At 44.8% G+C, this 13,546-nt stretch overlaps 1 protein-coding gene and 1 long non-coding RNA gene across 3 annotated transcripts in view; one reads left to right on the plus strand and one right to left on the minus strand.

Moving 5' to 3' along the window:
* Positions 1–13,337, plus strand: part of LOC147890932 (amino-acid permease BAT1 homolog) — a 36,544-nt gene extending 23,207 nt beyond the window's left edge. For both annotated transcript variants that reach the window (XM_087389481.1, XM_087389482.1), the window contains exons 5-7: positions 1,348–1,653; positions 12,547–12,729; positions 12,817–13,337. In XM_087389481.1, the coding sequence (XP_087245607.1) occupies positions 1,348–1,653; positions 12,547–12,729; positions 12,817–13,290 (963 nt within the window). In that variant the 3' untranslated portion in view covers positions 13,291–13,337. The remainder of the gene's footprint in view (positions 1–1,347; positions 1,654–12,546; positions 12,730–12,816) is intronic.
* LOC147890933 (uncharacterized) lies at positions 8,497–12,973 on the minus strand. Its single transcript, XR_015542592.1, has 3 exons — positions 12,848–12,973; positions 9,014–9,807; positions 8,497–8,872 (listed from the first exon to the last, which is right to left on the minus strand). It is a non-coding gene; the product is annotated as an uncharacterized LOC147890933 (long non-coding RNA).
* Positions 13,338–13,546: the final 209 nt, after the last annotated feature.

Here is a 13,546-nt window from a genome sequence, read left to right on the forward strand (position 1 = left end):
ATTTTTGGCCACCAACACGTGGTGAATCATATACAACCACATAGGATAGTTGGTGCCATCAAGCTTGTCCTTTCCTGAAAACATCCCAAGCAAGTCATTGGTTGCCATTTCAAATAAGCAACAAAGGAAAATCCACAAATGGATAAAAAGTGCCTTTGCATTAGTGAAATTGCCCAATATCATTGCAAATGAACTTGCTGCCTGCAAAAAATAAATTCCAAATGGCTACAAATGTCAAGCAAAGAATGATGGCAAATGCCTGTAGATGTGACTACAATGCCTGTGTCCAATGACAGGCAAATCTAGCAAGTAAAAGGACACAAAAGCCCCAATTTCAGATGACCAAGGTCACTAGAAAGTCAAAGTGTGACCAACGATGGTTGTTTGCAGCAAGATTGTCAATAGACAGCTCAAATTGGCCACATAGATATGCCCACAACAAAAAAGCCAGATTTGGCAACGAATTTAGTGATACCTCATCTTGATTTCCAAGTAGCACAAGCATGACGAGCAATTTATGGTAGTCGATTTTCAGCCACTTCTGTTGACTTTGGAAAAACACGACGCGCATTTTCCAAGGTCCCCAAGGAAGAAAGGGGTATCCTGTTTCACCAAGCTGGAACTTATTCCCCCTGATCCACATTCTCCTAAACCTTTTTACCTTGTTTTCTTACAATGTTGGTTTCGAGTGTTTGTAATTATTTTGTTTATAGATTCAGGTTGGTTGTAATCTCCCCCCTCCATTTCAAACCTCTCTTTTGCGTAAATCACTTAAACATCTTTAGTCCATTGTAACTTTTTGGTGAGCAGACAATATTTTGAATGGAATGCAGATATTTACTGATGGTTCCACCGATGAAACCTTAGTATAGTTGCCGGAGTTTGCAGCAAGAACTGTAGGAATGCTCTTTTAAATAGTAAATGCTGAGCATTTATTGACAAGTCATTGGGTGTCCGCTTTGTGCGGTTGGTGTAGGTCATTCTAGATTTGAGTCCTTTCTTGTGCACATAAGTTTATTGCGTCTGTATCCAGGAGCAAGCTTAAAACTGTACGCTTACATTTTGAAAGATTAGAGGTAATCTTATAATTTGAACTTGCACATTAGAAGATTAGATGTAAACCTCCTCCCCCCCCCAAAAAAAAACAAAACAAAACCAAAACCAAAAACAAGGATTTAATGCCCAAGGTAACATACCCAGTGATTATCTAGTAGGGGGTCTCTGACCTTCAAAAAGGTTGATATGATTGTGTTATCCTTAAAAAAATGATCAGTGTAAGGAAGTGCTTTCATGTCTACAAAATTTGTGGTATTTGTTGACATCCCTTTCATCGATACTTATTGACAGGTCATTGGAGGCATATTGATGGTGCTATACCTTCCATTTGTGGCACCAAGAACCCAAACAGCATCCTTTGTCTTCCTACAGTTTCAGAAATTTCCAAATTTTGGAACAGTACCCAGCAAAGCATATGCAATCATCCTTTCCCTCCTGGTTAGCCAATTTTCATTATTTGGTTATGATGCTGTAGCACATTTGACAGAGGAGACAAAAGGAGCAGACATTAATGGCCCTATTGCCATTCTCTATAGCCTTGGTATTGTTTCAGTTCTTGGTTGGGGTGTTATTCTAGCTTTGACTTTCAGCATCCAGGTCTGCCCTCTTAAACCTTGCCTGCACTTGAATTTAAATTTTTAAACTTTAAAAAATTTTGCTCTAAAGGCAGAGCCAAGAACAGCGTATTGACAAGCAAGACTAACACGTAAGAGCCAGCAACAGAGTTCTTAGCAAGTGAACTTTACAAACAAAATAATCAAAACAAAAAATAAACTTGGTAGTCAGAAAAAAACCAGCCTGTTTCCGGAGACCCGGTTCACTGCCTAGGGAATCTCTGTAACAACCAAGGTGGCGGTCCATACATCCATTGAAATGCCTCTTGCCGTGATGACATAAAATGTGCTTGCGGGCCAAGCCTTGCAAAAATGCTCCTGCCTTTCAGCAGTCACTCTAGAACTAGGAGTCTGGCGCTCCCATATGGTGTGCAAGGTAAAAATAATGTCCTGCCAAATGGCAACAAGAGTGGCTGCCGTGGATACTTGTGTTGGAGGTCAACATCTACTGATGTCACCTAGAGAGAGGGCCTTGGTTGCGGGTGTGCCCGCCTAGTGAGTGAGGCCAAGGTAGATGAGAGAGGGCCAATGTTGTGGGTGTGCCTGCCCCTCTTGTGAGGCATGGGTAGAGTAGAGTTTGGCAGGATGCTCAGTGCGGGAGGGCGTGCTGGCCATGTGGAGGCTGTTCAGGGCCTTCCTGAGGCCTGCTTTGTTGCTGCGTGGCAATCACTATTGAGGCGCCTAGGGAGTCGGCTGTTGCAGGTCCCTTATGAGCAGGAGGGCAGAGGGTGGTTGGTTGGTACAGCTCCCTATGTAGGGCTAGAGGCAGTTGGTCCTAGGACCCTGCTGGTCGGCTGGCAGGCCCACACTTTAGGGCCTTGTACAGCCCTTTATAGTAGGCTGTTGGGTCAGCCCTGTAGGCTGCTGGCCGACTAGGCGGCTGGGGGCTATTTATAGCCCCCCCCCCCCCCCAAAACTTGAGCATTCCATCACACATTGGAGGGCCTGGCAGAGGAGCAGAGCCAGCCCTGTTGTCCATCATTTGGAGCAGCAGATCGTCTCTTGGACGCTGTTTCCAAGGTTTTCCCCTAGATGTAGCGGGGTTTTCACCAGAGAGCACTTGCAGTTCTCCTGTGCCTCTCTCCCCTTTCTCTCCTTCTCAGTGTGTGTGTGTCTCAGTGTGTGTGTGTGAGGTGTGCTATCTCTCTCTCTCCCCCTCTCCCTCTCCCGTTCATTTCTGCTACACTTCTCACATGGTATTAGAACCGGAGTTGGCTTATGACCCGAGGGGCGGAGGGAGTGTTGAGCCAACACACAGAGAGGAGGATTAGGGTGATGTTCGGAGGTGTCTTTGAGGAGGAGCGTGTTCGAGGAGTAGTAGAGTGTTCGGGTGACCAGCAAAGGGGTGACTTTGAAGGGTGTTTTTAGATCAGAGAGGAGGTGTTTCCAAGGGATGGAAAGCGAGGTGTGAAGGTACATTGGGATGTCAGCCCCTTCATCCTCTTCTTCTGCCTTCTCCTTGCTTCAACCCTCAGATCCCTTCCATCCCATCCACCTTCTCTTTCAATTCATCGTCCTCTTCACTCCGACATGGCGACTTTGTCCGAGATGGCAGAGAACAAGACTCGAATTCCAGTGTTGTCCACGTTCCTAGTTGACTGGCAGTTAGATGGGCGCAATTATGGTGTTTGGCAGGTGATGATGGGATTTGTGTTATAGTCATATGACATGGCTGATTTCGTCTTGATAGTATTGCCTGACCAGATCCCCTAGCAGAGGACCTTGGCATCCTGGCTTGGCAGGAGGCCGTGACTCAGTCCCAGCTATGGGACCGTGGTAAGATCATTTATATTTCTTAACTGTACTCCTCAAGTGATTAATCACGTGCAGCTTATGACAGTGGCCAAAAATATATGGGAGCATTTGCCGTCCATGTATAACCGAAACCTCTCCGATGAAGAGGGTTTCACTGGAGCTCCAAATGAGGTTGTTGGATCCCAAGAAGTCTTCATCAATGCGGGAACACATCAACAAGTTACAAGAACTTCAGCAGGAGATCCTCCAGGTAGGGAAGCATATTTCATTAGCGGACATGGCCATAACTCTCCTGTCCCAGTTATCCTCTCAATATGGGGCCTTCTATTCATCCCTAATCACCAGTGGTAGGGTGAATAAGTTGACCCGGGAGGAATTGGTCCCCATGGTGCTTGACTAGGAGGAGCACTTCGTCGATTGTACCTATGACAATCAGCCTGAGGCTTTGACAGCTGATCAAAGAGGAAGAAAGCAGTTGACAGTTGAGAAACAAGAAGCTCTCAAGGCATCCTGTACGTGTAATTGATGTGGTCAGAAAGGTCATTATTGGTGTCAGTGTCTCAAAAGGAACGTAGAGGGGTCCAGTAACCAGGTAGCCAATAGTGTGATTGTTGTGACCATGATTACTCCAGCCTTTTAGTGGCACTTGGCTACTCAAGCTCAAGTCTTGGACCAATGGTCAAATACCAATGAAGCCATTCCTCAACAAGAACAGGTCACCTTTGAATGAATCAACATCTCTTTGTTAAAGGTGGACAATGCTACACATTCTTTCAAATGAAGTTAGTAACATCCACTCATGTCTTTTGGAGTAGAGAGGATGATAATTTTTATCCTAGACCATCATTGCTGCGATGGAGACAACTACTAGCACAATTAAGAAATCTGCATTAGATCGACATGCACAAGCCTCACCAGTCAAAATAACCCAACTTTGTGCACAACAACCATACGGAATCGATATCTAAGGCAGTGCTCATAAGTACTTGTACCCTCTTGATTGGCTTGTACAGCCCTTTATAGGAGACTGTTGCATCGGCCCTGTAGGCTGCTGGCCGACTAGGGGGCTGGGGGCTATTTATAGGCCCCACCCACTTGAGCATTCCATCACACATTGGAGGGCCTGGCAGAGGAGCAGAGCCAGCCCTGTTGTCCATCGTTTGGAGCAGTAGGTCATCTCTTGGAGGGCCGACCACCAGCCTCTTATAAAGGGCTGTCTAAGGCCCTGTTCTCCACTTTAGGGCCTTGTACAGCCTTTATAGGAGGCTGTTGGGTCGGCCCTGTAGGCTGCTGGCCGACTAGGGGGCTGGGGGCTATTTATAGGCCCCCCCCACTTGAGCATTCCATCACACATTGGAGGGCCTGGCAGAGGAGCAGAGCCAGCCCTGTTGTCCATCGTTTGGAGCAGTAGATCGGCTCTTGGAGGGCCTGGCTGAGGAGCAGAGCCAGCCCTGTTGTCCATCGTTTGGAGCAGTAGATCGGCTCTTGGAGGGCCTGGCTGAGGAGCAGAGCCAGCCCTGTTGTGCACCTGAGGAGCAGGGTAGTGGAGCAGTTTATCCACTCCCTAGTGCTCCCTCACTTGGTTTTTGAGCTGTCTGTTCCAAGCTCTCGAGCAGCCCGCTGTTTCCGAGGTTTTCCCCTAGATGTATCAGGGTTTTCACCAGAGATCACTTGCAGTTCTCCTGTTGTGCACCTGAGGAGCAGGGTAGTGGAACAGTTCATCCACTCCCTAGTGCCCCCTCACTTGGTTGTTGAGCTGTGTGTTTCAAGCTCTCGAGCAGCCCGCTGTTTCCGAGGTTTTCCCCTAGATGTAGCGGGGTTTTCACCAGAGATCACTTGCAGTTCTCCTGTGCCTCTCTCTCCTTTCTCTCCTTCTCAGTGTGTGTGTGAGGCATGCTCTCTCTCTCTCTCTCTCTCTCTCTCTCTCCCGCTCATTTCTGCTGCACTTCTCACATGGTATCAGAGTGGTGACTGTGAAGGGTGTTTTCAGATCAGACAGGAGGTGTTTCCAAGGGATGGAAAACGAGGTGTGAAGGTACATTGGGCTGTCAGCCCCTTCATCCTCTTCTTCCGCCTTCTCCTTGCTTCAACCCTCAGATCCCTTCCATCCCATCCACCTTCTCTTTCAATTCATCGTTCTCTTCACTCTGATATGGCGACTTTGTCCTAGATGGTAGAGAACAAGACTCGAATTCTAGTGTTGCCCACGTTCCCTGCTGACTGGTAGTTGGATTACGGCGTTTAGCGGGTGATGATGGAATCTGTGTTACAATCATATGACATGGCTGATTTCGTCTTGATAGTGTTGCTTGACCAGATCACCTGGCAGAAGACCTTGGCATCCTGGCTTGGTAGGAGGCCGTGACTCCTTCCCAGCTATGGGACTGTGGTAAGATCATTCATATTTCTTAACTGTACTCAAGTGATTAATCACGTGAAGCACATGACAGTGGCCAAAAGTATTTGAGAGCATTTGCCGTCCATGTATAACCAAACCTCTCTCATGAAGAGGGTTTCATTGGAGCTCCAAATGAGGTTGTTGAATCCCAAGAATTGTTCATCAATGTGGGAACACATCAATGTACAGCTTGTGATTGGGATGGTCTTCACAAGAAGGGTTTTGCAAGTCCTGGAAGATGGCAGCAACCTCAGGGGCTGAAAGATATTCCTCTTGGATTCCATGAATCCACTCCTTGTATATCTTAGGGAGAGCATAGTGTACATGCCCACATCCCAGATGGAGACTCTGCCATAGTGTTCTCCTCCCCTGCTTTATATTCCATGCCAAAATCATAGTTTTGAATGATAGAATGCCACCTCCTTTGCTTGGGAGAGAGATTAGTATGGAATAGAAAATACTTGAGAGTTCTATGGTCAGTCCTCACCTTGAATGGCTGCCATACAAATAATGATGCCACTTTTCAATGGTATGGAGTATAGCCAACATCTCATGGTCATATGCATGTTCTTCGGTCTTTCCCCTTGGTAGTAGAGCCTTCTAGACTCTCTCTCCACTTGATGGACGTCGGTAAGTTTCATGTGCTTGTTGAACCAACACTCTTTGGCTGTGTGGCCCAAGCAATTGCAAATGTTGAAATACTTACCCAACTGACACTCATTCACCGTATGGCCATTTGCCTCATATTTGTGGCACCATACTTTGCCCTTGTTGGGCACCTCTGATTCCCATCTCCTTTAGAAGCTTTTTCAGCTCCTCTTTCTCAAACTTGGTGTCTTTTTCAATCGTCAATTCATGTTCGTTGTCCTCTTCATTATCCACTTCTCACAATAGCCCTTCTTTTTTCCTTGGGGTTTGCCACCTTCGTTATCGAGCGCAAAGCCTTTGTGAAGCAATTTGTCGTACGTCTTTAATGGGTAGGTTCTCTCCATGTTGCATATCTCTAAACCCTTGACAACCAAGATTGCAATCCCGATTAGTCTTTTGTTGTTTGGTTGATTGGTTAGTACCATCATTTGCATCGCAAAGTTGTTCACGGATTTGCTCGTCCATTGATTGAGTTAGTTGAGCTTCAACATGATGTCCTCCTTGCTGAGTTCATGTTGGAACCTTTTAAAAAAGGTAGCTGTCAACTTGTCCCAATTGGCGAAGTGCTTATTCGGGTATTGAGCATACCATCTGATGGATTCAATGGCTTTGTCCACGAATGTGGTGGGGAAGTACACCGTATTGACTTGCAATATCATGATTGTTTGTAGGAAACTCTGTACATGGGATTAGGAATTCTCTCCCTCTCGTCCCATGTATTTTTGGAATTTCATTATTTTCTTTGGTCTTCTTGTCACTTCGGCATCTTTGGGTAGACTTATGGTGGGGTTGCCCCAAATATATCCATTGTGGCTTGTACTATTGGACTTTGAACTTCATCCTTGTGATAGTTATGAGGATTTGCTTCTGCATTCTTCCCATAACTCGCTTGAATTTGCTAGAGGTGGGGTCCTTGACTCTCTTGGTTGTCCCATTCTTCCTTCTTTACTCTCTTGGTCATCCCATTGTTCGGTGTCGTCTCTTGTGAACTGCTCGGCCTGCATCTAGATAAATCCAGGAGCATGCCCAAACTCATCCTCTAAAAACACAACATAGTGCAGTTTCAATCTCATGATAGTCACTCATAAGGTTGAAAACCATAAACTCCATCACATAGCAGGGACTAGCTACTATGGCATCCCCACTAATGTCATCAGTGCCCAACAGTGGGTGTAGACCATAGTAAAAACATATGGTCTCACACATATACATCCACACCCCCACACATACCTGAGCATCCATTTATACAAAGTCTTTGTACTAAGTTTTTGTCGGCACTCTGAAAGTGAAGGGTAGACTCAGCCATGACGAAGGCTAGCACTAAAGGAGAAGGTAAACTGCTCGGCCTGCTCACTCCCTTAGTTTGAGTCTCTTATTTGGTTACCATTCAGAGTCCCCTTGCCTGAGCTTGAATTCCGGCTATCTAGTCCTCTTTACTGTTGATATCTTTGCTGGGTTTGCACCCTTGCCTCCATTGTTTCCTCATTCACTAGCGAGTTGATTCACACTTTTTCCATCACTTGCTTTTCTACCGCAAGCCACTTAATCCCCAGCAGGATCGGCAAAATGTTCATGCCTGAATGATGGTGGTGTGTACTAGTGCTTTAGTTGGTCCCATTGTGCTTCACCCTTTGCTTTTTCACAAAGTATGCGGGGTAGATTGCAATTTCCAGTTTGTGAGGTGATGGTTTGCTTCGCAACAAACGAGTGCGAGCTAATGCGATGTATGGAAGAAGTATAGGGGAACAAGGGGAAGCACTCTTAGAAATAATATGAAAGCAGTGAGGTTAGACAAAACGAATTGGAACTGAGCTTCTTCAATTACTTAGCCAAATTGGCAGTCAAGATACAACCGGCACTTGGCTGCACTCTAGCTGCTCTAGCAACAAGACAATCCTAACTCCTAGGACTCTAGAACCTTATATACATGACGTTTTGACACTACGTGGTAGGTACTACCCACTTGCATTTACAATCCTTCACGGGTCCTTATGGAATCAACTAGGATGTGATGCTCGTGTTGTTGATTCTTATGGAATCAGTTAGAATGCGATCTCCAGATACACTTTTCGCACCTACCAAATCTTCTGACAGTTGCAGTCCTCGTCGTCTCACCCTTGTCGCCAAGGGCTACGGTTACCTTGGATTCAGCATGTTGAAGACAATGTTGATTTGCGGGAAGAGGTCACCTCCCAATTCGCTGTGTCCTTCACTCCAACTAGTTCTTCCGTTCCTTCAGCACCTACTCCTCTTCCATTCATTCTCGCTTTAGTTGAATCCTCGAGACGTCGATTTGGGGGTTCAAGACACACTATGATCTGATATCCACTCTATCGAGGAACCGCTCCATCAGCTCCCTTGCAGAACATGTTGAGGATGTCTTCATCCTTTGGCCTGTAACCTGCACCTCCAATAATTCATTCACGAACAAACAAATCCGGTACAATTACTAGTAGTCATGAACACTCCGCAGTCTTCAAAATCCCAAGGCATCAACAAATTTATCTAGTCATTCCCTTTAAAAGATAGGAACAGACCAAACCTTGCAAAGTACCACGGATCTTGGGTCTGCTTCAACCTGTCATCAAACCAGCACCATCTGTTCCCTTCACTGTGAGATGTATGTGGCTGCTCCACATTGATACCCGTTGGTAGGAATCCCTTAAGCTGTCTTTGATATATTATAGTTACCCAGTGGTCTTCCCTTGGCACGATCGTCCTCCTTTGATCTCTCAAATCCCACCTCTCCACTTCTAAGACTTTGTAGGATCATGACATGGTCTTTTCCAGCATCATGCAACAACGGGTTTGCTTGGAAAAGCCTCATGATCACATCCACTAATCAGCAACTTGAACTTGTCAAAGCCTTGTCACTAATTCAAGAGTAATCTTTAGCAAGTATCGAAAGCCTCCATAATTATATACGGAGGGCTTTCGCTCTTCATTTTACGTCCAACTGAGAATTCTTGTACAAAGAACCATCCCAAAGTATATACCTTTGTAAGACTAGAATAAGTCCAATCAAACAAATTTAGATTTTTTGTTGTTCTAAAGACAAAAAATCTACACACAAAATAATAAGGGAAAATGAAAGAGAACCACATCCCAAAGTAATCTATTGAAATCTCAATGATATATAATTTGGATACAACCCTGACAACTCAGCCTGGTGTTGCTTGCCGCGTTGGAGCAAGCCAGGTACCTCCCCCAAGTGCCCTCTTCTTCCATGCCTTTTAGCTGTATTCATGCTCTCAAGCTCCATCCTCCATCTCTGTGCAGGTGGTACTGGACTGCTTCTCAGATCCCAAGGCTGAAAAACTCCTTCCAACGCCGTCTCTTTCAACAAACAATGAAGAAGTCTCATGAAGAGGGCCTCAAAACAAGAGAGTTTAAAAAAGAGAGACTTGATAACTGCATGCTTTCTAATCTAGTCTATCAAGCAATGTAGGCATTGTTGATACAAAAGGCAACTCTCCTTAAGCTTTGGATGTTTATACAATCAAGTTTCAACTGCTGAGAGAGGGCCCTCTCTCTAATTGCTCTGATCTATTAGTCCATCTCTCTAGATAGTGTAGGGACCCTTCGGCTGTGAATCATAAATAGTACATAGTTTGGATGGTCTCCTAATGGTTCAGACAAAGAGCTAGTCTGCTGTTCAGACGAAGGGCCATGTCAGTTGAGATGCATTTGTGTTTCTGCTGGCTACATATACAAAATGTTTGCGAAGAAGTATCTTGAAAGTTGACATTGTCATTTTACTAACGTGGCTAGTTGAGTATCTCTCCAAAAGGCCTAGTTGACCAGGTTTTGGATTACTAAATGAGAGAAGGATGACCTGAGAAGAACCTTCTATGCAATAGACTCGCCTCTTGTGGCCTAGAAAATGCTGAGTCCAAAATGACCTGATGTGCCTACTCTTTGTTCTCAAATAACTCTGCCAAACCTCTGAAATGCATAGCATAACGATATTGGCCTGAAGTCAATCAGGGATCCCTTTGGCAAGAAAATGATGTGACCATTGGTAGCCAGCTTTGCCTCATACTTTTTGATGCTCCCGATGGGAATCATCACATCCATATGTCGTGTGGAAGGTCTCTCTATGTCTAATGTGATGCTCCGAAAATATAGGGGCAACTAACATGCTGATACGAAGAAAATTGAAAAGCTGGAGGATGGTCGCCTGGGGTAAGGCCCAGGGTAGGTTCTAGTGGAGGACACTTTTGACTTCTCAAACTTCAAACAAGAGTATGCAATTGCATGTGCGCATTGCCTCCTACTATAGTGGTAAGTGCTTTTGGATGCAAAAGAGAAAGCTTCAATTTTGCTAGGATGACCTCCACAAATGGCAATTTATAGCACTCAACTAAATTAAATTTTTGGCCTGCCCCTAATGGGATAGGGCTTAGTAGTCGTTTGGTTGCGAAAGAGAAAATTAGAGAATTAACTTAAACTTTTGGGTTTTGTCAAAATCAAGGATGTGATTCGTCGAGTTTAGCGGTGTCAGCGGCCTCTCTTGCACGAATATTGATTCGGCGTCTTGTCATCCACCAAAATCACTGCAGGATTTCTCTCTCGCGAGGGGTTTCATTCTATTTATTTCCTCTCCTCTTCCCTTTTGGAAGGCCCTTCTTGGTCTCGGACGATGGCGCATGCCCTCATAGCCGATAGACAACTACGACCTGAGCATTGTGGATGGCTTCTTCCTGGGCGTGGGCATAAGTATCACGAGAGACAGCCAAAGCTTGTCTTGCAGCGCCGATCACCCAATGAATGCACGAAAGATGGAAAGTGACCATTTCAGCTCTGATTCTTTAACATGTTAGAGAAGAAGCTTCGCGGTGGGAGGACTTCCGCGGATGAAAATTGTGCTCATCACTTATATTCGCGTAATGATATAGCATGCTATACATGTCGTGCAGGTGAGTAGATCAGCCTATGGTGCTAGCTGAATGGAAAGGCCGAAGCCAGGCTGGGCCTTCACAAACACGGCTGAAGCCAGGCGACTTTATTTGGGCTTGGCTCCAAAAGAAGTTCCTTCCATAAAACCACAGGACTCTTGTCAATCAGGCGACATGTCCGGTGGACTCCCATCGATCGCAACAAAAAATCTGCAATTTTAGGAGGCAGGTGATACTCCTTGCGGAAAAGTGCGACAATGCCTCTCGTGAAGCACAGCCACCACAAATTTGTCGGCTTGAAGGGATTGTTCAGTAAGCTGCAAATCATGGGAGTTCTTATAAGGAAACATGACTTTGTCAACAACAAACACGTCTGGATACAAAAGTTCTTTCAATATCGTTCTAGAGGTTGGGAAGGCCGGCCCAAAATTTCGAGGAGTGTATAGCTTCTTATGCTGCAGAGGTGCAGGTGTGTTTGTCCTACTCTGCCTCTAATATTCCAAATCTGAAGGCCTTGCGACTCTATCCAGTAGCTATAATTGAGACAGTACGCACCCATCTGCACTATTCTCTGCTTGTGAATCAAACCCAGCGAGTCCCACCATGTGTGGACTTCCACATCTTGGCCCTTGATTTTGTAGCTTGATATGCAGGGTAGAAGCAAGGAGGAAAGAAGAGTTGCTTGAAGTGCAATTTAGCTGCAGCAACTTGTTGTGTGGTGTTTAGCTTCAGCCTGCTTTGTGACTTGTCGTGCGTCATTGTTCGCCCAGATTCTTCCATTTTCTTTGGCTCTGGCATTCAACTTAGGAGATGAACTACAATACCCAATTACCGGGCAGGCCTAATGAATTTATTCACCTTGTTTTAAAATTACATGTGGAAATTCACAAAACGGTTTCAATCCTCCACCATCGTACTGCCTCTCTAAGTAGGCAGTGCTTATAAATATTTATTCAAATGCTAGGGCATGCAACAAACATTAGCTAAATAAGATACCAGTGATTTCGAAGTTAGAAAAAGCTTGATATGGATAATTTTCAAAAAGCTTGATATGGATCATTTTGATTGGAGTGCCCTTACTAAAAGTATGTTTTAACAGACAAGCTTGTGTGTGCTATTTCTGAATATGAATACCATTCACAGCTTACAAAAGTTTGAGCACCTTGAAAATTTTCAGGATCCACGCTACCTATATGATCCAAACAATGAGACTGCTGGAAGATATGTACCAGCTCAAATCTTATTTGATGCATTTCATGGGCGATATCATAATGTGATAGGAGCAGTTTTCATGCTTATTATCATCTGGGGCTCCTTCTTCTTTGGTGGGCTCTCAACAACTACATGTGCTGCACGTATGGTGAGTGCAAATATAGCCCACAATGAAAATTTAAAAAAAATGCATATTTTGGATCACAGAATTGAGTGATGTTGTGATGTTTTCTAGGTGTATGCCTTCTCGCGTGATGGGGGCTTACCCTTTTCTAGAACGTGGTGCAAGTTGCATCCTCGATACAAAGTCCCAGCAAATGCCGTGTGGGCATGCACGTCAATCACAATTTTGATGGGCGTTCCAATCCTCAGGTTGAATGTGTTGTTCACAGCCATGGCTTCTTCCTGCGGGATAGGTTGGGTGGGAGCCTATGCTGTCCCTCTTCTTGCACGCATGATTGTCCCAACAAGTGCCTTTAAGCCTGGGCCCTTCCACTTGGGACGGGCTAGTCGTATGGTATGTGCAATAGCTCTCATGTTTGTACTATACACTTGCTCAGTATTCCTTCTACCAACTGAGTATCCCATTGGATGGGACACGTTCAACTATGCATCTTTGGCGGTGGGTTTTGTGATGTTGTCGAGTATGACATGGTGGATAGTGGATGCTAGAAAGTGGTTCAAGGGACCTTTAAGGGACAAATGCTAGACGCCCAATATTTTAATGGAAGCAGCAAACTATTGTTTTTGAAACAGTTGTAAATCATGCATTTTCTAGATTTGTTGTGGTGAAACTGATGGAGCTAAATCGTTAATGAAGGAACATATGGAATGGACCTTAAAAAAGTGAAGCAAAAAGAATTCAATCTTAAGAAAAGTTTTCAATTAGTTCATAAACAAATCTCATGAAGAGTGATAAGATATGTCAATGCATTAATAAATAGCATGAGAGTTCTATTACAAAA

This window comes from Dipteris shenzhenensis, chromosome 18 (assembly GCF_047967505.1).
Source record: "Dipteris shenzhenensis isolate YYH24624 ecotype China chromosome 18, Dip_SZ_1.0, whole genome shotgun sequence".
Taxonomy (NCBI): domain Eukaryota; kingdom Viridiplantae; phylum Streptophyta; class Polypodiopsida; order Gleicheniales; family Dipteridaceae; genus Dipteris; species Dipteris shenzhenensis.